At 34.9% G+C, this 26,636-nt stretch overlaps 3 protein-coding genes across 3 annotated transcripts; 2 read left to right on the top strand and 1 right to left on the bottom strand.

Annotated features, from left to right (window-relative positions):
- The first annotated feature begins 6,247 nt into the window (after positions 1 to 6,247).
- Positions 6,248 to 7,917, top strand: LOC108321583 (UDP-glucose flavonoid 3-O-glucosyltransferase 7). The gene has a single exon (XM_017553377.2). The coding sequence runs from the start codon at positions 6,348 to 6,350 to the stop codon at positions 7,785 to 7,787; it is 1,440 nt and encodes a 479-aa protein (XP_017408866.1). The 5' UTR covers positions 6,248 to 6,347; the 3' UTR covers positions 7,788 to 7,917.
- A 6,339-nt stretch (positions 7,918 to 14,256) lies between these two features.
- LOC108321588 (stemmadenine O-acetyltransferase) lies at positions 14,257 to 15,854 on the top strand. Its single transcript, XM_017553386.2, has one exon. The coding sequence runs from the start codon at positions 14,400 to 14,402 to the stop codon at positions 15,753 to 15,755; it is 1,356 nt and encodes a 451-aa protein (XP_017408875.1). The 5' UTR covers positions 14,257 to 14,399; the 3' UTR covers positions 15,756 to 15,854.
- A 299-nt stretch (positions 15,855 to 16,153) lies between these two features.
- LOC108321579 (uncharacterized) lies at positions 16,154 to 19,457 on the bottom strand. Its single transcript, XM_017553372.2, has 3 exons — positions 18,466 to 19,457; positions 16,681 to 17,220; positions 16,154 to 16,565 (listed from the first exon to the last, which is right to left on the bottom strand). The coding sequence occupies exons 1-3, from the start codon at positions 19,294 to 19,296 to the stop codon at positions 16,464 to 16,466; spliced, it is 1,473 nt and encodes a 490-aa protein (XP_017408861.1). The 5' UTR covers positions 19,297 to 19,457; the 3' UTR covers positions 16,154 to 16,463.
- Positions 19,458 to 26,636: the final 7,179 nt, after the last annotated feature.

Below are 26,636 nucleotides of genomic sequence, written 5' to 3'. Positions count from 1 at the left end.
CATTCATTAGATTGTACTAACTAACCCTAAACATATATATAACTAAGCTTAATTAGGTGTATAACCAGCCATAACAAACCTCTCAAACGCCATTGTGAAGGGTTTCAACTCTTGAAACGATGCATGTATTGTTCATGTGCTTTTTCAAATCATAATTGTAAAAAAAAAGCATTACAATTACTAGAACTTGCCACTGTTTTCAGTGGCAGCAGCTGGAAGAGATAGTCTTAGCTCCAAATCTGGTTCTGTGGTGTTGAAGGATGTTCCACCAAGGTCTACTACTGTTAAATGTTTAGAAGTAATTTAGAAGTGCCACTCTATTTTAGAAGTAATTTAGAAAAACTTGGCATCACCACAACTTTGTGACGTTAGTCATGATGATATTGATGATACGCTTCATGATGCTGCTGCCAAATTCGATCACTCCCAACTTGGTGACTCAAGTTTGGTCAATCAACTGCAAAGCAATCTAACTGACAATCTTGTTAATTCTAAGCTTTCACATATTAACCCTGAAAGTGAACTTTCATCTGCTAAAGCAGCAATGGAAGTGTCTCAACATTCTTCTATTGAAACTCATGAGGATATTTCACAGAATAGTGATTGTAGTGTTGCTGTATAGGGTACATACCTTACAATATTGTAGAAAAGCAAAACTTTTTAGGCTGACTCCATTTAAAGGTGTTATATCGTGCCTTGTATAATTATTTATATTCATTTTTTGATGCATAGCTTGCACTTCCTCCTATGCTTTTTGTGAATTAACGTTCATGAAATGCAACTTAATTCCCAAGGCATCATCAATACCATAGAAGAAAATGTGACCATGCAAGCATTAAATATGATAAATTTGTATTTTATATTAATGTTAACCATAGTTTAGTGCCATGGGAATATCAGATGGGATTAGTGTGATTATGCAGTATCTCAAAGACTGCGTATAGTGAAGGAAAGAAAGAGTTATAAAGTTGTCTTCCAAAAATTTTGTTTTCCTCGTTAAAATATAAATAAGTTGCTTTTAGTGTTAAATATCATCTAAGAGATGGTCTTTAATTGGTCATTTTTAAATCCAAGTTTTGTTTATTAACATTGGTCGAGGGTACTTATGAAAGGTTATGTGACACTAAAGTAGTTTAGTTCAGATTATAAGAAACCTACTTTTTTTATTTCAAACTACTATTTATAGATTTTGTGATGAACTAACATAATGGGTATCTTGGGATTAAAGACATCATCCATCAAACCATCTAAGCAGCAACAAACTAAACGAAACATGTATACTAAATTAGCATGCATCAATATGGAAATTCATAATCCTCTATGATAGCATGCATCTTTACATGCCAACCAAATAACTCAGTCACAACATTTTTACTTTAAGCAGACACAGTTCTATGTGGTTGTCTTGTTGATAGTAGGAGGATATTTGCTATAATTCATTGCTAATTAAGTTAACTACAACCAATTTCATATAAACTTTGCAATCCTTATATCGTTATGATCTTAAAACAACCAACACAAACAAAATTGTATTAGAAAAGTTGACAGAATATTAAACCTGTTAAACTTTATTATGCTTATAAATGACTTTATTACAGGAGATAAATTTACTTGAATGATTTGGAAACATTTTTCTCCATAAACGAATATAGCCTAAAACACTAAAATGTTCACATTCACATGCTTATAGAAATATATGTTCTTTTGTGTTCCTTTGAGATATTGTAACATTTTTCTCCAAATAATTTTAAGTAGATTCATGCTTTGTGTTGGTTGTACCTATATGCAGTAATTTCTTCCTGTCACTTGATAATTTATTCACTCTGTTCCAGGGTCCAGGACCTGATTCTCGCATTGTATATATTGGTGGTGTTTTGATCTCTTTCACGCTGGACATGTGGAGGTATAATTTAAAAACTCTGTTACTTATACCTAAAAGCAGACTTTTATTGAAAATTTGTCTCAGCTTAGTAATATATTGATTGTAAGTTGTTTTTAATTGCTAGGGATCTTGAGGCTTGATAGGGTTTGCAGCTTTGGGTTTCTTTAATTGCTTGTTTTTAACTTCTCAAGTAAGTTTTCAAGACAAAAGGTAAGAGTATTAACAATTGAACTTATAAATAATGCATACCTATGTCATTCATAGAGTTTATTTACATTCAAGCATATAACATGAATATACTTTAACACTCTGTAAAGTTTGGAATGTAATGTGGTAAAATAAATAATAATTAAGATAATGTGTTTTGTATAATTGATATACTATTATGATGCTTGAACCTTGTCTTAGCACAAGTTCCCATAGTCAAACCCCTTTCTTGTAGTTTAAGGTTTCACCTAAGTTATTTATAAAGTGATGGCCTTTCATTAACATATTTTTACTCTATTTGTTTGGAATTTGGTTGCTATGCGGATCAGCTTTGCCTTGAACCAAACTTGCTTCGTTTGTGTCATCCATTAGTTGGTTTATATTAGAAGAAGGTTCTCCTTGGTCTATACTGTATTTCAAACCTATTTATGAGGAAACCAATGCTTGTTTGACTTACATTGTAAGATAGAGACATGTAGAAAAACATTGTAAGATAGAGAGAAGATGACCTAAATTAATTTAGGTTATTCTTTAGGAAGTCATTTGATAGGGCACGTGTCCTAATATAGAGACGTGTATTAACCGTTGGTTAATTGTAATCGATTTATGTACAGAACATGGATCATGCTCCACCAAATCGTTCATGGATGTACAATAGGTGTCATAGAGGAAGAGGTGTTGCGAAAGAGTGTTTTGCATTGGGTGTTGAAGAGTTTATAAGTAAAGCTTGTGAACAAGAATGTTATCGTAGAGATGAGGGTCTTTGATGTCCATGTTTAAAGTGAGATTGTACAAAGATTATGCACGAAAGAGTTGTGAAGGTTCACCTCTACAAGAATAGTTTCAAGCCGAATTATTTCATTTGGGAGGATCATGGGGAAAGAATGCCAAAAGATGATGTACAAAATCATGAAAGTTGGATGGTTGTAGAGACAGAAGGTGGTCAAATTAACCAATTTATGACAATGGAAGACATGGTGCATGATGCTCTTAGGCAAAATGAGTCGTGTCAAGCATCTACTTCAAATAACATTGAAGAGGCTCCGAATGAAGAGACACAAAGGTTTTATAATTTTTTGTTGGATGCAAACCATCCATTGTATGAAGGAGCATCAGACTCGAAATTATCAATGTGTGTCAGGCTATTAGCTTGCAAGTCGAATTGGAATATTCCTAACCAATGCATAGATTTTATTGCAAAAATGGCTATGGATGCAATACCCATCAAATCAGGTTTGCCTAAAACATACTACGATGCAAAAAAGTGTGTATCAAAGTTGGGATTACAATAGCAGAGGATTGATTATTGCGTGGATGGTTGCATGCTCTTCTATGATAATGAATATGGTAAGAATGATGGCGCGTTGGTTGAATGCAAATTTTGTGGAAAGCCAAGATATCAACCACGTAACACGGGAGCAACTACTACAAAACAGGTTCTAGTGAAATTAATGCTCTATTTGCCATTATTTCCTAGACTACAAAGAATGTATGCCTCAACACAAACTACAAGACAAATGACATGGCACTATCTAAACATGTCGACGAATGGTGTTTTGCGTTATCCATGCGATCGAGAGGCTTGGAAGCACTTTGATAGAGTATATCCTAACTTTGGTATCGAGCCACGCAATGTACGACTCGGTTTATGCTCTAACGACTTTAACTCATATGTACAGGTATCAAATATACCATATTCATGTTGGTAAGTTATTGGCACCCCTTACAATCTTCTTCCAAAAATTTGCATGTCTAAACCTTACATGTTCTTGACATGTCTCATTCCCGGGCCATTCAATCCAAAGGTTGGCATAGATGTGTACTTAGAGTCCTTGATAGACGAATTGAAGAAGTTGTGGACGGGTGTGATAACATATGATATTTCAAGGAAACAAAACTTTATTTTGTGGACAATTAATGATTTTTCTGCTTATGGTATGTTGTCCGGCTGGAGCACTCATGGTAAACTAGCATATCCACATTGCATGGAGCATACAAAGGCTTTTAGATTATATCATGGGGCAAAAAATTCCTGGTTTGACTCCCATCGGAGGTTTTTACCGAATGACCATGCCTTTAGGAGGAATAGGAATGCTTTCAAGAAGGGGGAAGTGGAGATGGATGACGCACCACCATATCTTACGGGAGCAGAAGTTTGGAATAGAATCACTTTATGAACTTATTTCCATTACTGTTGAACTTATTTACAACCACAACCAGAATCAGTTTATGAACTTACCTAATGTTTATTCTTGCACTTATATTTATGTAAACAATATTTATGTATTCATGTACAATGTTTCCTTTGTGGATTAAGTGTATGTGAAAAGCTTATTGGTTTTATATGTCAATGTGCAATGTATAATGTCCAGGTCTGTTTATATGAATTGTGAATGTTCACTATAATGTCCAAGTTTGTTTGTATGAATTATGCATGGAGAATTGCTATATACAGGATATTTATTTAGCTCTTCTTAAACCATTATATACGGATATATTCGTATATAAGTTATATACAGATATATCCGTATATAAGTTATATACACTTATATCCGTATATAAGTTATATACGGATATATCTGTATATAAGTTTCGTATATAGGTTATATACAGATTCATCCATATATAACTCTAGCTACGATAGTATTATATACGGATTTTCGCCCGTATGTAATTCATATATAACCAAGTATTATATACAGATTTTAGATCTTATATACGAATTTTGGTTGTATGTAATTCACTTTTTTTTTTTTGTATTGACCTGCCAATCCAATTCAGATTGATTGAAGTGATGAATTCGTCTCCCCAATTCCAAGAGTCATCTTCTTCAAATACAACATCCCGACTAATAATTATTAATTTAGTAGTGGGATTATAGATTCTATATGCTTTGATTTTTCACTAACTCCCAATAAAATACATTTTCACACTCCGTTGATCTAGTTTAGTGCGAGAGTTATGTCCTACATGGACATGAGCCACACATCCATTGTCCAATCATCATAGTAACCATCAAACTTCATCAAACTTAGGAATTACAGGTTGTACAAAAGCATTTCATGCCATCACTTTTTGTGTGCTAGCTGATGCTATCCTTTATCAGACCCACGAGAAACTCTGATACCATATTGTTATATAAAGTATATGATAGTATGGATAGATTTATTCTTGTGCTATACAAAATATATAGCCAACTTTAAAAACAAAAACATCTAAAACAACGGAAACAGAATACTATAGACTTTAGTCAAAACTATCAGCTAAGACTTATTCAAAGCTAACAATCTCCCATATTCTAGTAACAGCAAAAGATTTTCACATATCTAATAAACCCAATGTTTTTGATGCAGAAAAGAACAAAAAAAAAAACTAGTTGCATTAAATGAAATTGGTTGTCCCATACAAATCTAAATGGAATGTTACGTCTTTAATGTAAAAAATCTAAATGCAACCAAACATGTCATAAAGGTCTATAAAATTATGAGTACTTTTTTTAAGTAGATATCGCTGTTCAAAAATAAAGAATACCAGACAAGCTTCCCACGAGAGCCACGCATGTTATATTATATTATTGTAACATGAAAATAATGTAACCAGGATAAGGATAACGTATTACATATACTTTAAAAAGCATATAATTTAAAAAACAGTTTAATCACAAAGGGATTAAATTCACTTTCCTAATTAAGAAATAGGGCACGGTTTCTTACGTAGTTGATTTTGACAAATAATTTTAAATTAAAATAATATAATCACATTAAAAGTAAGAAATAGGTAAATATACTCTTTCTTAAAAAAAATACTGTAAAATAATTATACTTTCTTTAATGACCAATAACATTAATAATCAAAACTAAAAACAATTTAAATATATTTTTTTTCTAAGCTAACACTTCCAAAACGTAGAATCTCTCGCCTATCTAACTAGTAATTGAGTTTGAGATGAACGTAAGACACTATGAGAAAAGTGAAATAATAATATTGAAATATAAAATAATATTACTCACTCACGCAAAAAAAAATTATAAATATTATTATTTTTTATTTGGTATTGAAAAAAAAAATAGTATATATCCAAAAATTCCCAATATAGAATGAACTTCCATGGTCATGCAGGTCACGAGTGCAATTTTTCCTTTATTAAATACGAAAGAGCGTGTCACTCGCTAAACAGGATTTCATCATATAAAAAGCCACTAACACTACTCACTCACGCACTCTTCATCATCGTCATCGGAAGCAGAGAGCAGAAACAATGGAGACACCACGACCGTTGGAAATATGCTTCCTTCCATTCTTCGCACAAGGCCATCAAATCCCAATGGTTCAGCTTGCACGCTTGATCGCCTCACGTGGACAGCACGTCACAATCGTCGCCACTTCCGCCAACGCCCACCTCTTCCAAAAAACCATCGACGACGACATAGCCTCCGGCCACCACATCCGCGTCCACCTCATCAAATTCCCCAACACCCAAGTGGGTCTACCGGAAGGCATAGAAAATCTCGTTTCAGCCACAGACAACATCACCGCCGGAAAAATCCACATGGCGGCGCACTTCATCCAGCCTCAGGTCGAAGCTGTCCTGAAAGAGTCCCCTCCCGATGTCTTCATCCCTGACATCCTCTTCACCTGGAGCAAGGACTTGTCCAAGCGTCTTCAAATCCCGAGGCTCGTCTTTAACCCTATATCCATCTTCGACGTCTGCTTGATCCAGGCCATCAAAGCCCACCCCGAGGCCTTTCTCTCCGATTCCGGGCCCTACCAGATTCCGGGTCTCCCTCACCCTCTCACTCTCCCGGTCAAACCCTCGCCGGGTTTCGCAGTGCTGACGGAATCTCTTCTTGAAGGTGAAGAGGACAGTCATGGAGTTATCGTGAACAGTTTCGCTGAACTCGACGCTGAGTACACTCAGAATTACGAAAACCTCACAGGAAGAAAAGTTTGGCATGTTGGCCCCAGCTCCCTCATGGTGGAACAAATCGTTAAGAAACCCGCCGTTGTCAGCGAGATCAGACAGGAGTGTCTTACGTGGCTTGACTCAAAGGAAAAGGACTCGGTTCTCTACATTTGTTTTGGAAGCCTCGTTCTTCTTTCGGACAAACAGCTTTATGAATTGGCCAACGGCCTGGATGCCTCCGGGCACTCTTTCATCTGGGTGGTTCACCGGAAAAAAAAAGAGGGACAAGAAGAAGAAGAGGAAGAAAAGTGGTTGCCAGAGGGGTTTGAGGAGAAGATGGAGAAAGAGAAGAGAGGGATGTTGATCAAGGGATGGGCACCGCAGCCTTTGATATTGAACCACCCTGCAGTGGGAGGGTTTTTGACGCACTGTGGGTGGAACGCGGTGGTGGAGGCCATCAGTGCTGGGGTTCCGATGGTGACTATGCCGGGGTTCAGTGATCAGTACTACAATGAGAAGCTTATAACGGAGGTGCACGGGTTTGGGGTGGAGGTGGGTGCGGCGGAGTGGAGCATGTCGCCGTACGAGGGGAAGAAGACGGTGTTGAGTGGGGAGAGAATAGAGAAGGCTGTGAAGAGGTTGATGGATAAAGGAAACGAAGGTGAGAAGATAAGGATGAAGGCGAAGGAAATGCAGGATAAAGCTTGGAGAGCTGTTCAAGAAGGTGGATCCTCACACAACAATCTCACTGCTCTCATCGATCATCTCAAATCTCTCTTTCCAGTATCTACCTAATACTCCTTTCTTCCTTCTTCCATTTTCTTACCTTAGTCATGCAGATTTCTTCACAAATAAGTCAAGAACAAAAAGTGAAGTTCTGTATATTTTAATTCTGAAGAAAAATAAAAACGGCTGGTTTCTTGTTTGTTCAAACTACTAATAAAATAATGAAAAATGTTTTTTCAGCAACAAATAACTTTTTTACAACCATCCAGGATAACTCATTAATTTATTGGACCGATAAAATAATAACACATAATTTATTATTAAAAAATTGTTAAAAAATACTGTTAATATATCATATTTCAAAAAGTTATTATGAAAAAGTGGTTAACATCTAAAAAAATTTCTTATAATACTTTTATATAAGAAAATATTATTTTAAAAAAATTTGACAACGTCTATATAGTTTGTAAGTTATTTGTTTCAAATGTTTTTTTAAAAATAAACTTAAACGAACTAATAAAATAATAACATGTGATATAATGTCAAAAATATTATTATAAAAATTATTAACATATCAAAATCCTTTCCTACAGTATAAAAATAAAATGATTATAAAATGATAAATTTTATATTTTTTTAAAATAAATAAATAAATAAAAATAATGTTAAATGAACATAAAAAATGCATATGTTAAAATATTATTTTTTAAATAATAATTTTTCATGAACTTTTACGTAAATAATCAACACTATTCATGTAAAAAGAACCTTCTTCTCTCGTGGCTTTCAAAGATTTGATAACGGTTCACAGTTCTTCTCAAACCATCGTCCAAACAACAGTTATATGACATAAACTGTTGTTATAGCAGGTAGCGTAATTAAAGTAATATATGATGATGGACTGTGGTCGTATGTAAAATTTATATTAATATTTCTAATTTCGTATAAAAAACTACCTTGGAATATGCGTTATTAAATCTTGAACAGATATTATTTATCTAATTATTTACTGACTATCATATCACATTACCAAGCTTTCTCACAAACCTAATTATAATATAGTGTTTCCACGTAATATATATGTAATATACATGATTGCATAATGAAAGTTCACAGACATTTTCGATAAATATGTAATTCCATTCAGAGAGTACAACTGAAGAGAGTTTAGACAGTATTGTGCTGAGATGTGATAGTAGATGAATGAGACTCATTGGAGTGGAAGGAAAAATTAGAAAGTGCAATTCCATGGATTTTGGAGTTGTTGTTTCAAATGAAAGAAAATCAAGAGAGCTAGATTTTCCTTCACTAGGTTGCACATCATGAGGTGTATGGTGACAACATGGTATTGACAGATGGTGAGTTGGTGCATCTTGCATTTATGATTGACACAGAACCTATCACATGGAGACAGACTTTGAAAGTCAGGGAGTGGAAGGATGTCATGGTGATTGAAAAGAATGGAACGTGGAACTGGTTGATTTGCCACGAGATAAGCATCTTATTGATGTGAGGTGCGTTTTTAGATTGAAGCTTAGACCAGATGGGTCTATGATGACATACTCCCTGTTTAAGTATATTTAAGAAGAATATGAGTGGAAAATAGATAAAGTTCTATTTATCATATGTAATTAATGAATTTTTAATAAATTAGGTTTATTTTAAATATTATATAATAAGTCAAATAATTTAGAGTTTTTTTTAATCTTGTATTTGGACCTCGATTGTAGTATAAGTTTTGAATATGGAGGGAGATAAGCTTAATAGATATACAGATCTAAGGTAAAAATCTTAACTTTGAGAAGAAACCTTCCAGAAGTTTGTGATCCTCCATAAGAATGGTCTCAACTTGTTTTCTATTTGGGAAACATATTCTTGCCATGAGATATATTTTTGTCATATAACATGCTCTTAATAAATAATGGGAGTTTTACCTTATACTCTTAAAGATTTCATCTACATCTCCAAAACTTTTTGAAATACTGTAATGCTCTTCCATAAGAATGAGATTAATTTTTAATAAAAGTAGAATAACTTTTTGACCAAATTCTCGATTTCTATTAAAATATTTGGTTTTCTATTGAATCTCAAGCTCTCTCTTCTTTATGCCAAGCTTTCTTTCATCTTTATTTTCTCCATCTTTCTCCACATATCTATAAATCACGTTGTACTTGTTCGAGATCAACTTCTTATTGTTAGAGATCACGTTCTGATTTTGGGTACTGTTGCATCTATTCAACCTAATATAACGGCTTGATATATATATCTCAAACAAACAAATATCGCTAAGATAGGTTATAATCAGGCTTTGATACCATGTTAAGAAGTAAATTTTAAGCCTAATCTAATCCTACAAAGTTTGCTTCTAAGGTGATGTTTGCACCTACTTATATATTATAAATTAGCCTTATTTCTAGTTTATGTGGGACTTCCAACCGTTGTAATAGAATTTGTATGTAGAGATTGGAACGAGACAAAGGAAAGAGATTTGTATATACAAGTTGTGAAAATAGTGAATCAGATCTGGAATTGGTAGCAGGCATGAATCGGATTTCGAAAACCAATTCGGCCTTCATCGGATTTCAATAACCAATGTACGTGTTTTCGAATTTTAATATCCGATCGAATTTCGATATTTGAAAGGATACGCGTCAGATTGCCAAATTTAATTAAGACTTTGAGTTTTCAAATAGACTCATACACTTGTTTAACGCAAGAAACTTCAAACAAAATCACTCCAATGTCAATCACGAAAACAACAGCACCACGACAACACCTCTACCATATTTCTCCAATGAAAAATCTCTCTAAAATATCTCTCAAAACTTTTTCAATGCAACGACAAGAAAAACCAAGAATCACATACGAGAAAACACAAAATAAAAGAGACGAAGGAATGCGGGGACAAGTAAGTATAAAATGTGGTTAGGTTATTAAATAAATTGGTCAACCATTTTATTAGACTTCATTTAATTTTCAACAAACCACATTAAAGGCAAATCTGAAACTTGGAGGTGTAAATAATACATGATATCCTTGTTGTTGGGCTTTGAAATAGTGATGGACCTCTCTTTAACCCTACGCACACAAAAACAATACTTGTCCTTCTCCGCATAAACGTAGAAGTCAAACTCCGTTGCTTCTGGATTTATATGTATTTATAATGTTTAAAAACAAATTAAAGTTTATAGACAAATTCTAATCTTGAGTTAAAGTTTAGGATTAAAAATATATTTAATACTTTAAAATATATGTGGATGATAAATTTTATAATTAAAAAATTTATGTACTTGCAATGCATATTATGCTTCTGTTTTTTTTAATTGAAACATAGTTGAAAAACAATAGAAATATGATAATACATTTAGAATATTAAAAAAATCTAAAATTTAACACAATAAAATATTATAACTTGATAAAAATAGTGGTACAAAAGAATGTTGTGAAAAATACGATAACATTGTAAAAAACTGTAAACATACAGGTGTATAATATAATAAAAATATAAACAAATATGAAAACAAAAAGTTAATGCCTTTTTCTTTTGTCTAGCATCGTAAGTTGTAACATCCCAAAATTATACAGTCATCAACTATATACTTAGAATAATCACATATATTAATAATTCAAAACAGTTTTAAAACACAGGGAGCGACAATAACGAAAGAGGCCGAACGGCCGTAAATGTACATAATTTAACGAGCGTTCACAAAAGGTAAGGACGAACGGTTTACAAAACAATGACCGAACGTCCAACTATGTACAAACCATAAAAGAGCGCTCGCTCACAGCCGCTCGCTAATCTAACTAAAAACCGAACGCCTCTACTGTTCGGCCTTCACTTCCACTTCTACGAGATTGGCGTCCTCCAAATTTTCTTCTTCCAGTGTTTCTTCCAATAACGCCTCTCCATCTGCTCACATCCACACGAATGATCATCGCATAGACAAGACGAAGGTTCGAGGACGAACGACAACATAAATAAAGGACACAGGGTAAGCTTATTGAATTTAATTCAAATCAACACATACGTTTTATACATATCAATTCCAGCAAGTAAGTTCACAACATATACATTCAATTCATACATAAATTTCATCCAAAATCCTGATACTAGACTGACCGTCCGGACTATATGAATCCTGTGTAGCTAAGGCGTCCGTGCACTCAGGTGGGGTAACTGGAATGATCATCAGTAGCCACCTAAGGTTAGTCTGTTCTGCCCAAGTTACAGTTATGGACTAGACCTCCTGCCATTCCTACGCATGACATACTCCTCTCTACTTGAGAACGAGCACTCATGGAATATCAGGATGGATCACCATCTAAGCTTACCACGTTCATACTTACAAATCTCAATATCCAATCAAGAGTCGTTCCACCCTGGAACGCTCGTTCAAAATCCACAATCACAATTTCATTTCTCATGGTGTTCGCACATCGTAATTCATTCTCTTAAATACATTTTCATTCTATATTCCACACTCTTAAAAAGACGAACGTTCACTCCTCTTCATAACAAGGACGAACGTCTAGGGCGAGACCGAGAAAGACTTCTTGAATTAGTTAAATGAACTAACTCTGGTACAATCGGGATAAATACTTAGAATAATTTAAGTTCAAGGACTCTATAACGAATCCATTGGATAGATACCTCATGACTTGGTTGAATAAAATAAATCGAACACAATTTAATTCAGGGGACAAAATGCCAGTCAATGACCGAGCGTGAAAGTAGGCATTTAATGAATAATTTGGACGAACGTCACCGAAGACTTGGACGAACGTCACTAATATATTGAACGAACGCTATTTAAATTTAGGACGAACACTTATGGAAATTCAGGACGAGCGCTATTCTCGCTCATTACAATTTACGGAAATGGACGAGTGTTCGGTCTGAGACCGAGCGCCACTTAGGATGAACGCTCAGTGTAAGACTGAGCGCTACTTAAGACGAACGCTTGGTATAAACCTAGCACTATTAGGACGAACGCTCAAATAGCATTTTAAAAGGGGACGCTCGTTCTTAAGTCGAATCCCTTCCAAATGAAAGAAATCCTACTGTAAACCATTGTCAGGGAAAACCGAACGGTAGAGGACCGTTCGATGACGAGCGCGCATTATCAAAGTAAGAACTATTACTTTGCACAAATTTTTCATATGATTCATATCTTATAATCTATCTCCACCATAAATCTCATACATTACAGAATCCATATTATCATATTTCAGTTCATACTTTATACCTCGTATCAAAATATCAAATTCCATACTTTATAAGATTCTCATTAATCATTCCTACCAAGCAACAATAAGCATACGAATCAACCAATGCATACCACATTCATTCAGTGTAACAGCGATCGTTCATAACTTATACATCAGCATACAATTCATGCATACAATCCATACCGAACATGCATACAACATACAATATAAATTAAATCCCAATAAGCTTCCCTTACCAGGATTGTGCGTTCGTTCTACGGAAGGAAAACCAGATTCCAGTACACTCCTCTACTACTTAACGTTCAGCCCCAAAAACTCTTTAAGCTAAAATACAGAAAACTAATATCGGTTCAGGGAAAGTGCATGCAAATTCAGAACGAGGCTTGCATGTAGCTAAGGAAGAAAATGAAGAGTCTGGAACTTACCCGTTTCAGAATCCAAAACCGATCGGTTCAAGATGAAGCTCACGTTGCAGGGATCGTTCTCACGGTGCTGAAACGTGAACGGAGCAGAGAATGGTGAGTTGTGGAAGAGAGAAGGAGAAGAGTTCTAGAGAGAAGGTGGAGAATTTGAGATTCAGAAATCTTGGGGAAGAAGATGAATCGCGCAGAGAAAGAGGGAGAGTTTTCCAGAAATTAAGTTTCTCTTCCCAAGCAGGACGTTCGTCCATTCATTGGCTGCCACCTGTCTTCCATTAACGTTTTGGAACGTTCCAAATATGACATCTGGCCGTCGCATGCAAGAGTACGTGCGTGTCGTTAATGGCACTGAACACGTGTCCCGGGCGTTAATGGAAGCAGAGTGGTGATTCAGCACAGTAATAAATGGGACGTGACATAAGTAATGACAGAGAAGACAATTGCTCCCAGTATGTTAGAATAGAATTCTGAGTCCACACAAAATCTGAATTTTATAATTTTCATGCAATCTAAACATTAACATTTTACATTTTTAATCAATTTCAATTCTGACATAACTATCAATCAAACTAATTTTAAATATTTAATGAATTAACACATAGGTTCAAATATGGAATATTTCGAAGTAGTGATTTCACCCCACAAAAGATCATATTTCTTGTTATATGACATTAACCTGTGTAAAAACAAATTACTTTCTGAATTATTGTTGTTTGGAATTAGACGACTTAAGCATGTAAGAAGCACAGTTCAACATTATACGCCACTCTTGACTATCCCTTTTGAAAGCATCACTCTTGAAATATTCGGCAGTCCAACATTTATGATTCTGACAAATATGTAGAATATGGACATGTCAAATTATGTGGTTGTCTTATTTGAGAAAATTCATACCTGTGCTAGCAAAATCAACTTTCACAACTAAGAAAGTGGAAGATTTTCAGCCCCTCCACGCGTATATATGTATTAATATTACAGGAGCAAGTGTAACCATTTAAGCACAAGCTATTGAACGAAAAGAAGAAAGAGGATGAGAGTTGAAGTAGAAATAATTTCTAGAGAAGATATTAGACCTTCTTCTCCCACACCCTCTCACCTTAGAGTCTTCAGCCTTTCCCTTTTGGATCACCTTATCCCATCGCCATATGCTCCAATAATCCTGTTCTACAACTCACCTAAGAGTAACACAACTTACCTTTCTGAAGTCCCCAAGAGGTTACAATTGCTGAAAACATCTCTATCAGAGACACTAACCAACTTCTACCCTCTAGGTGGCAAAATCAAAGAGGATCTGTCCATTGAGTGCAATGATGAAGGTGCTAATTTTGTGCTGGCCCGAGTGAAATGTCCTCTAGATGAATTTCTGGTCCAACCTCAGGTAACCGAACTACACAAGTTTCTTCCTGTTGATCTTCTGTCTGAAGGATCAAATTCAGGAACCTATGTGACTAACATTCAAGTGAACATCTTTGAATGTGGGGGAATTGCCATTGGCATGTGCATTTCTCATAGGATCCTAGATGGAGCTGCACTAAGCACCTTTATCAAAGGGTGGACAGAAAGGGCCAAGGGCTGTAACCAATCAACCCAACCAAACTTCATAGTACCTTCTCTCTTCCCCACTTACAGTCCATGGTTTAGAGACTTATCTATGTGGATGTGGGGTTCCTTGTTCAAACAGGGCAAGTGGGTCACAAGGAGGTTTCTGTTTAGAAACTCAGCTATTGCCACAGTCAAGGCTCAAACACCAGGCACAGAAAATTCCACACGTCTGCAGATGGTTTCTGCTATGCTGTGGAAGTCCCTCATGGGGGTGTCCAAGGCACGGTTTGGCACCCAAAGGCCTTCTTTTGTTACTCATCTGGTGAACCTGAGGAGAAAAACGGACGAGGCTCTTTGTCCTGAACATGCTATGGGAAATCTTCTTTGGTTGATGGCTGCAGAGAGTGTGGATGATAATGAGATGGGGTTGGAGGAGTTGGTGGGGAAGTTGAGGACTGCAATATCAAGAGTAGATAAGGAATTTGTTGAAGAATTGAGAGGTGATAAGGGAAGGTCAACTATGCAGGAAAGTCTTAGGGCAATAGGTGAGATGGGATCAAAGAGTGAAGTGGATTATTTTGGGTTTAGTAGTTGGTGCAATTTTGGGTACTACGAGGCTGATTTTGGGTGGGGAAAACCCACATGGGTGAGTGGTTGTGGTTCAATTGACTCAGTTTCAATGTTTATGAATCTTATCATCCTAGTGGACACAAGGTTGGGAGATGGCATAGAAGCTTGGGTTACCTTGGAAGAGGACGATATGACTCATTTGAAAGCAAACCCTGAACTCCTCACTTGTGCAACACTCGATCCAAGTCCTTTAGCAATGAGTTCAGTTGCCTGATTATTAGAATTAGCTTTCATTACTAGTGAAAGTAATTTTTCATTTGAAGCTGATAAGTTGGTTTCACGAAACCAAATGGAAAAACAAATTAATTTAGTTGATCTTGAAGTTCATGTCATTAAATCCATTTACCTACTTACCTAGTTTTTTCTGTATCTTATTTAACTGTTAGACCGACTAACAGTAAAAGCAACTGATAGTGTATATGGGTCAGAATTTGATATCTGACTGAATTATATAAACATTTTACTTAGAAGCTCTCCCCATTAAAAAGAAAAAGAAAAAACACTTAATACAGAGAAATAAAACACCTTGGCGATCTGCATATTGAGATAAAACAAACACAAATGGTGTATGAAATGCAATTCTAAAAAGGGAGAGAATGCAGAGAATGTTAATTAAGGGCCAAATGTTGTATATTCTAATTTTATTATATAGAAATGAATAAACTGAAGGAGAAAAAAAAGAGTGTTGAATTGTGTGACATTTTGACCTTGGGACAAGCATCTAGATCCTAAACTTGTGGTGCAAAACAATTAACGTTTAAGGAAAATACTAGTTTGATTTAGACTTCTAGCTACTCATTTTTGTTTACAGTAAGCGAAAAAACGCCGAAAGTAAATGATTATATATAAAGTAGAAGAAGAAAAAAATACATATACCAAGGGATTGAGTTAAGAATGATGAATTGATGTAAAGGATCTATAACTACAATTCAACAACTTCATCTCCCCTGCATTCCCCAACATCAATCACCATAGTTTCTTTCTTCTTCGTGCGTCGAACCCTACAACAATTTCTTCTTGGAGCCTGCTCAAACCAACGAAACCCTTACTTATCCAAATTTTCATTCCATTATCTTCAATAGCAAATAAATAGTTCATAATAATGCTAGAAAAAGATTAACACATTTCAATTAAGTTACCTTATCCCACAAATGCGGGTCGATTTTCTTACGAACTTCGACCGATTTGATCCGGGTGGGATCCTCCATTTTCCACTTGCAATCGGGGTTTTCCTGAACCCGAATGTAATGAGTTGAAGTTTCATTGGCAGCACTGTCATACACTGCCTCTGACAAGAAATAGACAAAAGGTTTCTGACAAACATGGCGGCTGACAGGGCGGGTGTTGAACGGGTACGCCGTGTAATCGGCCCGTCTGTACCAGTTTAGGAACGTCCTCGCCGGCATCTCCATTTCCCTGGCCGAGAAAATGCCCCGGAATATTTGAACCGCGTATCCCCACGAAACGGATACGGTCCAGGTCCGGCCCTTGTCGTAGCAAATAGATTGCTGCATGAGCCCGGCTGGGTCCAGCTTCATGGGCCCGTTCAGCCGCTTCAGAGCCCGCACCCGGCTCACGTTTGGAAATATGGGCTCTGCCACGTCCAAGTGATGTATAGACACCAGCGGTGTAAGTGGATGGGCCGCCAGAAGCCCAAAGAGATTGCCGTACACATCGAACTATTCAACGTCAAATCAGAAGAAGAATCATACGTCACAAAATTACATATTTACTCCACTCAACTCAACCCAAAAATATTCTTGAAAGCCCGCTTACATACCCACAAGTCACGTGCGGGCTTTGTACACGTGTATAATTAGTTAGTATTAATATTAATAAGAATTGATCGAACAACACAATTATGTAGGGTAAGTGGGAATTAGGAAGGGTCTTATCTACCGACAAAAGACAATAGTTTATGAATGGAGGACATTGTGGCCCATGTTTTCATGCTACGTGTCTTATAGCGTGTGATGTTAAACTTTTAAATAAAACGTAAGTGGGTTCAACTGCACCTTAAGAAGGTCACAGCAAAATGTGTATTGTGTGACACGTCGATAATCACATTTATTTTATACTATTCAATAAATACAAAAGAGAAAAAGAATTAAAATTAAAATCAACATGCTCATGGATAAGGTGGTTCAATGGTTTAGGTTTGAAAAAGGAAGTCAATTGATATTTATGATTGGTCATATAATTTCCAATATGACCTAGTTTAAAATTAATTTAATTCATCTTAACCTTAATGCTCCCACATAAATTCACAATTTGATGAAATCTCTCCAATTTTTTCTCACACAGTCCACTTCAAATCTCAACTAAAATAGTAAATAGCAATAAATGTGTCCACCTTATGCATCCAAAAAATAAATCACCTGTTACTATCTTCATTTTGGCATCTAACGGTGGCTGTGTCTTTTTCTACTTTTGCATCTTGCGGCTACGTGCCATTACATATTTCTTTTGTTATACAATAGAAATTAAACACTACTGAAAGAAATAGAAATTTATACAATGTCTGATAAGTTTTCGTATAAACTTTGTTATTTAATGTCTATATACATAATTATGAAATTATATAAATAATGACAAACCTTTCACTACCATTTTGTCAAAATTAAGCTCAAAAAATTTATTACAACGAACCTAAAAGTCCTCCACTTCCTACTCTCACTAACCCACTTTCTCCAGCACTTTCTAAATGTTCAAATTTTCTCCATTACAATCATATAAGTGGACAGAGTCAATATCTGAAGTCACGGACACACTTAATTACTTTCTTTTTCTGCCTATGTTAACCTTATTTTCCTAGATTTTCCTAGGAACCAAAGAGTAATAAATCTGTCAAAAGCCAAACAAGAGCAATGCCACAATCCAAACAACAATGAAAATTAAAATTCTGAGAATAACAGAGTTCTAACCTGATGGAAGCCTTTCTCCTTGGTGAGAGGAACTCCTAATTCTGCCATACAAGCTTGAATTCTGTCATCAGAACCATACAGACCAGGGTACCTCTGAATGCACCTATCTTGCATTTTCTCCAATGCCACAGCCAAAGGATAACTGATGGCAAAACCACCACCCCCATAAGCCATATTGTAAGAAAAGTATATATTCTGCAAATGACTCTCTGAAGAACTCCCAATGTAATAGAACTGGTTATGGTCATACTTCTGCAAAACCTTCACCAAATTTTCTGCCACAAAAACGGTGTCATCGTCCCCCATCACGAACCACCTCACATCTGTCATCCCAAGCCTCAGAGTCTCAGACACTATGCGTGAGATTCTAATCGCCGATCTATGCCCCTTTGGATTCTTATACTTGAACCTTGAAGTGTCACCGGAGATCCTCAACAAGGGTAAGGAATTTTCATCACCGGGTTCAGTCTTCACCCTCTGCTCCAACCACACAACTCCACGCATCTCATTGGGCCTCCACCACATCTTGATGTACTCTTTTCGCTGCTTCCAGAGCTTGGCCGAGGCCCCTATGCCAAAGACTATGTGGGAAAGGTTGGTTTCTTCAAAAGGTGGAGGCTTTTCTTCGGGTGGGGGGTTGGATGTGTGATGGTGAGTGACGGTGGGAATGTGGGGTGGTTGATCACAGTCATAGGAGTGGCTGACGAATCTGAGGGAGTAGAAGAGGTAGGAGATGGAGATTAAGAGGAAGAAGAAAGCCGTGAGCTTTGAGAAGCTCCATGGAGAGTATAAATGTTCAGGGTCTTTGAAATGGTTCTTCGTGGTGGACATGGTTTTCAAGTGTTTATCGGATGATGAATTGAAACCCCCAAAAGCTTTATCATGAGAACCCCATGGATGGGGAGACCAAGAAGGAGAGAGAACGGAAGATTATTAGATTTGGTAAAGTTTTAAGATGTGCATAGTACCACATCGAAAAGGATGCCTGATAAATGATAAACAAAAACAAAAACACTGTTTGGTCTGAAGTTAAGGATAAATCTTAAATTTAGCAAACTACAGCAATATGCTAACGCCATTTCTCAACAGTTATTATTTGAGTACTATGCAAAAACGTAACCTTTTTTTTACTAATTGATTAAAATTCATTTCGGTTGTGCTTTTTATAATAATGATTCTAAATCAGTAAATTTAACCCACTCTCCACTGATTCAAAAAATGTTTACAAAATCATTAAAATTGATAACATATTATAAAAGAACCTGTAGTTATTATGTATGTTATTAAAAAAATTCTCATAATTCTTTCACGGGAACTTTTATTATTTATTTATTAGGGAAAGAGACACGATGGGTGTCTCTAAATGTATTTTTAAAGATTGAAATTGAATTTATATCTATTAAATCTTCTTATTTAAGTGTCCTTACTTGAAAACATTTTTAAAATTGTTTGACAGTATTTTTAATCTACTTTAGTTTGCACACATGTCATTCAGTCCATATAATAAAAATTATACATATGTTAACTAAAAAAAGATGTTTTTAATATCAAGATTGAAATAAAAAAAAGTTTTGTAATTGTAAAATTAAACAATTAATTAAGTATACAATAAAGAAAAAAGAGACAGAGAAAGTTGAATAAAAATGGAGAGTATATAATTTAGGAGGTAAAGGAGACAACATATATGCATATTCGTTATTCTCTCATTCACATTAAATTTGGGATTTTTGCATATTTATTCACATACATTTTTTTTAGTGATTTTTGTATATATGTATTCACTTTCAATAGAAAGTATGTATTAAAAAATTGTTATTTTAACCCTAAGTTTTTAAATCTGGTAAATATTTTAATTCAGGTTTAAATGTGAATTTATCTTTTCGAATTTGGAATAAGTTTCTTTTCTATTCACAAATTTAAAATTTATTATTTTAGTTTTATATTGAAACGGGTGTTTGTTTAAGTTTTGTATTCTAGATAACTTATATAATGTAGAAATGAGAAAATAAAAAATATTTTTTATATAAATATTTGTTAAAAAAACTAATTATATTTTTAATTTAAGCTTTAAGATAATCTCTCAGGACCATTAAAAATCCACTCAGGATTCGCTTGAGTGGATTTCACGTGTCATGAGGGGGGCTCGACACTCAGCTGGTGGAAGGCAGGTGTTGGCAGATGAGTGGACGCTCGTTTTGACGATGGAAGGAAAACTTGATTTTCAAACTTCACGTCACTCTTTGCATGCAACCTTCTTCTCCAAAATTCTGAAATCTCCTCCTTCTCTCTAAATCTCCTTTATCTTCTCTCTAAGAAATCCTCACTGTTTCTTACTCCGATCATCACTCAAGCACCATTTCCACTCTCCCGGTGTCAAGAGATTTGATTGAACCAATCGGTTTGTGAAGCTGAGCTGTTAAGTTCTTCTCTTCACTCAGCCGTGCGGTTTTCTGGACATGCAAACCAAGTTCTGGTTTCATGTGTTGTTTACTTTCTAAAATTCGTAGTTCTGATAGTGTTTGATTTTACTTGGTTTAGTTTTGGAGAATTGTTGAACGTTACGGGTAGAAGGACTTGTAGTGGTGTGAACTGTATTCTGCCTCTGTGAACGTTCGGTCACACTCAGAGGTAAGGGAAGCTTATATAATTTAATTTGTATGTTGCTTGTATTGCATGAACGTTCGTTGAGTTGCTGAATTAAAATGAAATATGATTGTGCTATGTTCTGATGTATGAAGTATGTGAATTTACTATGATGTGGATGTATGAAATTATGTAGATAAATGTTGAGAAATTGAATTGAGATAAATGATTTCTAAGTATGAAAATTCCCTAAGATAATGTATGTTCGTTACTGAATGGTCTTTGACCATTCGGTTTTTCTCGGGGACTCGTTTAGAACTGAACTCTCTCATTTGGAAGGAGTTTATGTTGAGGACGAGCGTCTTCGTCTAGTATAATTTGTGTACAAGCGTTCCACCAAGGATATTCTTTTCTTGGCATTTTGATATAAATTTAAGTATGTTCGTAGGTAGTAGTATAGTCGTTCGTTCTTGAATATTAATTAAATAATATCTTATATTCCAAGCGTTCGTACGATTTAGTGCTAGGTCTTTCACCAAGCGATTGTACTATCTACTCATAGGTCTTTTATCAAGCGTTCGTACTATTTAATGCTAGGTCTTATACCAAGCGCTCAGTCTCTTTTCTATAATTTATCTGGATGAAAATAGCGTTCGTCCAACCTCAATGGTGTTTACCTCTATCGTGCTCGATCTTTGACTAGTATTCGGTTTTCTTGAGGATAAATTTATAGGTAAGCTAAGTATTTATAAGCGTTCGATTTCTTCATATGAGTCTTCTAAGTACTATTATTTGAATGTCTTGTGGTGTCTGTCTCCATTGGTTTCTGCCTAGAGTCTTAGTACTCGGTCTAGGCTTTAAGCTGTTCAGTTTAAACGTTCATGGGTCAGTTCATCAAATTGACTCACCTTGTAAATAACGTTCGATCCTTTTAAATCTTGAGAAATATTATTGAACTCTGTCTCTTTCAAATCCCGATAGCAATTCTCTCTCGGCTTTGATCTATTCTGGAACTGGAAACCTCTCGGTCTCAATCCAAGTGTTCAGTCTCGTTAAAGGTTAAAGTTTCACGTTCGGTATTTTGTATCCTAAGTGATCTTAGTTAAAATTGAAGTTTGAAAATGGAAGATGATGGAATATGATGTATATGAAATGTATTTGATTTTGAATGAGTATTTCGGGGAGGAATATCTCATTATTGGATATTGGAATTTGGTAAAGTATGAACGTGGGCATGCTAAGCTGGCGGTTCATCCTGATGTTTCGTGATTACTCTTCCTAACGTAGAGGAGGGTAAGTCATGTGTGGGAACGGCAGGAGGTTCTAGTCCTTATGGTTAATTTGGACAGATATGACTAACGTCGGGTGGCAGCTGTTGAGGGCATCCAGTTACTACATCACCCGGGTGCACGAACGTCATAGCTACACAGATTTCATACAGTCCGGACAGTCAGTCTAGTATTATGCTTTGCATGAACGAATGATGAATTATCTTGTTTGGTTGATTGTGTGAAATATATGTTTATACATGAATTAAATTACATAAGCTTACCCTATGTTTCCCGTCTTGTCTGTTTTGTACGTTCGGTTGTCCTTCTGTTGCAATGATCATCCATGTGGATGTGAGCAGAAGCAGACGAGCTGTTGGAAGAGGCACTGGAGGAAGATAACTTAGTGGAGGTAGAAGTTAAGACCGAACAGTAGAATCGTTCGGTCAGTAGTATAGTCTGATAGTAAGGTGATCGCTCGGTCACCTTTTCCCTTTACTTTTGTATGACCGTTCGGTATGGGCTTTTGTAAACCGTTCGGTCGGGATTTGCTTGTTGTTCGGTTTTAAATTTTCTAGTTTTTCTGTAAGGCCGTTCGACCACAAGCATACTTCTCTTTTAATATAAGACTGAGCTGTAATATTATTTAATGTGATTATTTTATTATATAGTTTTAGATTGTATTTTTGAGATTTTACAGTTAAAAATATAAAACATTATCACATTAGTAGTTGGCAGTGGATTAGTTATATTATTTCAAATGCTGTTGGCAGTTACAGAAGAACATATATAAAAGATTTTAGTTTTCTAAAATCTATAATTAACATAAAATTATATAATTTAAAATAAAACTTCATTTTTATTTTATTATAAATATGAACTGTAAACATAATAAAAATCTAAGACTAAAATACTATTTCCAAACTTATCCTGATGCTAATTTATCTTCCTAACACCGTATATCTCTTTTAATTTCTATATTATCATCTACTTCATCTACTTTAATATTAAATATCATCACACGTGGAAATGTGGAAATATGGAAATATATAATCGTAGTATCCATAATTTATTCCTAAAAAATCCATATATAAAATGTGTTTTTCCGAGTTTCCAAAACGAGTTTAGAGAACGTTATGATGGATTCTTTTATAACAAATATACATAATATGGTAATGTGTTTTTTTACTATGGTTAGATTTGACGTGGGAAGAAACAATAAAGACACACTTGTCATGTTAACCTTTTGGTTTATTATTAGTGTATATACTTTAGTTGTGATTTTTTTTTAGTGAAGACACTTATGCTGAAGTTAAAATGGGAGATGAATATAAAAACAAAACATACTGATTAAGATAAGTTATTAGATAAATTGATTTATAAGTAACTATATTTAAGAATACAAAACTTAAACAAACACCCGTTTCAATATAATTGAATGTATTAATGTATATATGAAGTTTAAGTTAAATGAATATATGAATGCATGATTTTAATTATAGTATGTATATTTGTTTAAGTAAAGATAGATGGAAGAAGAAATAAATTTATCATTTTTGGATCGTGAAGATATAGATGATGATGTGATTGATGTAGACTTCAATATTATCGCAATGATATGTCAACATTTACAAATAACCACTTCATTGGCTACACTAACAATGTTATGCATTGTTGCACACGCCTTGAGTATCTTGAATATGTACTCGAGTGATTCGAGTAGTGTAAGCAATTACCTACCAGACAGAGACCGTCATAGGAAGCAATTAATGTCATATCTTGTGCATACTAATCTGTGCCGCGACATTATTAGGATGGGTCCAGAGACATTTATTAATCTTTGTGAGAGACTAAGATCAACTAGGTTAATTAAGGACGTCATTCGGTCGATAGTGGAGCAACAAGTTGCTCAATTTCTTCATATAATTGGTCATAATGTTAAGAGAAGTGTTGCATTTTTCTTTCATCGATCCGGTTCGACGGTTAGCAAACACTTTCACAATGTCTTGGATGCTATCTTAACTTTGGAATCTGAATTTCTAATTCAACCCTCAGTAAATGAGGTTCATCCATATGTCTTGAACAACAATCAATTTTACCTGTACTGTAAGGTACTCATTTCATCATATTTGTAGTTGTTCTATGATGAAAGGATGCTAACAAATTTTTACTTTTATGATGACTTGTTATTTGTAATGTTTAGGATTGTTTAGGGGCCATAGACGGTACTCATGTTCGTGTAAATGTGCCAAGATGTGATGCTCAGAGATTTCGAGGAAGAAAAGATTGACCAACTCAAAATGTGTTTGTGGCGTGTGATTTTGACATGAAATGCACATACATTCTTGCTGGGTGGGAAGGCACTACATTAACAAATATCATTTTATATTACTTTAATAACTAGAAGCATTTTGGTAATCTTTAATTTCTACTAATTACATTAATTATACTAATTTTTACAAACTTTACTTTCAAATCTACTCTCAATTACCCACAAGTTCATTTAAAAAAATTACTTTCAAATCTTCTCAAATCCATTCAAATCTCCTTCCCCAAATTATCTCCTCCAAGTCATTGGAAAGGAACAAAGCCTAAGGGTGTGTTCTTTTGGTATGATTTGTGGGAGATGATTTGGGGGAGATGATTTGAATGGATTTGAGTGAATTTGAGGGTAATTTTTTAGTTGTTTTTTTGAGTGGATTTGTGGGTAATTGAGAGTGGATTTAGAAGTAAAGTTTATGAGAATTAGTGTAAGATTTGATTGATGTGACAGATTTACAAAATTAGTTTAATTGGTAAAAATTGAAGATTACCAAAATGCCCCTAGTTATTAAAGTAATATAAAATGTTATTTATTAATGTTATATTTAATTATAAAAATGTTTATAAGAGAAAAAATAAAAATTAATTTTTAAAATGTAAAAAAATGATAATTTAGTAAATTGAAATAATAATAATAATAATAACTATTATTAGTAATAACATTATTATTTTTATTATTATTAATATTAATAATAATAATATTATTATTATTAATTTTATTATTATTATCATCATCGTTATTATTATTATTATAAAGAAAGAGAAAAAATCATTATTATGAATATTATTATTAATATTATTAATTATTATCATTATTATTAATTATTATCATTACTATTATTAATTATTATTATTATTAATTATTATTATTATTAGTTATTATTTTTGTTTTTTGGTTGAAGATGTAATACATTCACACATTCACACAGTGGTGATAAAATACATTCACATAATGGTAAGTGCAAGGGACTAAAAAGACATTTGATTATAAATCATCTTAAATCTTCACATAGCACCGATGATTGAAAAAATAGCTGATCCCACAAATCCTTCCTTTCAATCGCTCGCAATTCTTTTAAAACAAACATAAATTTTTTTTAAATCCGTGTTTTCCTTTACTCGTAAATAGTGAAGCAAACAGACCCTAAGGCTGTGTTCGCATGAACGGAATTTACTGTTCATGCGAATTACAGAGCGATGAATTAAACAACCCATGTTGTTCGTTTGAGATGATTAGCGAGGATTTGCGCGGACGGATTTGCAAGATACCTCCCTTTTTCATCACTCGCGAAAGTGAGAAGATTTGCGATGATTTTGACTGAAATGTCCAGTGTGCCCTTACCTTTAAATTAAATTCCAATCTGAATCCTATGGAAATGAAAAGGGTGCACCACATAATCGATTATGGTTAAGGGTAACCGATTACATATCAAAGAAATCCAATACAGTGAAGTATTTACTTTTGCACTGTGCATGCACGAGAAAGCAAGTTGGCGTGGGGGCGTGGCCTGAAATATTCCTGAGCTACTCCTGATAGCTGATAAGCTTCGAACAGCCATTGAACAGGAAAGATTCCCGCATCCACACAGTTACAGTGCAGAATTGCCATGGACCCGTTGGTGAGAATTCAAACGTGGTTGGTTGTTGGTAGGTCATGTTATTTATTGAGTGGTAACAAGCTTAATAAATTGGTTGCCAGTGTTGTAAGCTGTGTGCAAAGAGATAGTTGTCCGGTGTAAGCTCAGACAAGAGAAGAAGGTTTTCCCGAGAAGAAGAACAGCAAGTGCATAGGTCAGTAACATACCATGCTGGTTTATCATAGGGTTTAAGTTTGTTTTGATTTGCAGGTTGTATAAGAGGAGGAAGAAGCACCATCTGCGTGTTGGTGGAATGCAGGACGTGGTTGTTGAAGATGAACAAAGTCCAAGGGCGTGTTGGAGAAGATGGTGAACAGTGCACCAGATCCGCGTAACCGGTTACAAGGGTGGGTGTTGCGGT

The sequence above is a fragment of the Vigna angularis genome, chromosome 9, assembly GCF_016808095.1.
Source record: "Vigna angularis cultivar LongXiaoDou No.4 chromosome 9, ASM1680809v1, whole genome shotgun sequence".
In the NCBI taxonomy this organism is placed as follows: Eukaryota; Viridiplantae; Streptophyta; class Magnoliopsida; order Fabales; family Fabaceae; genus Vigna; species Vigna angularis.
Note: the sequence above shows the minus strand (reverse complement) of the source record. Positions and strands in the feature narration are given on the sequence as shown.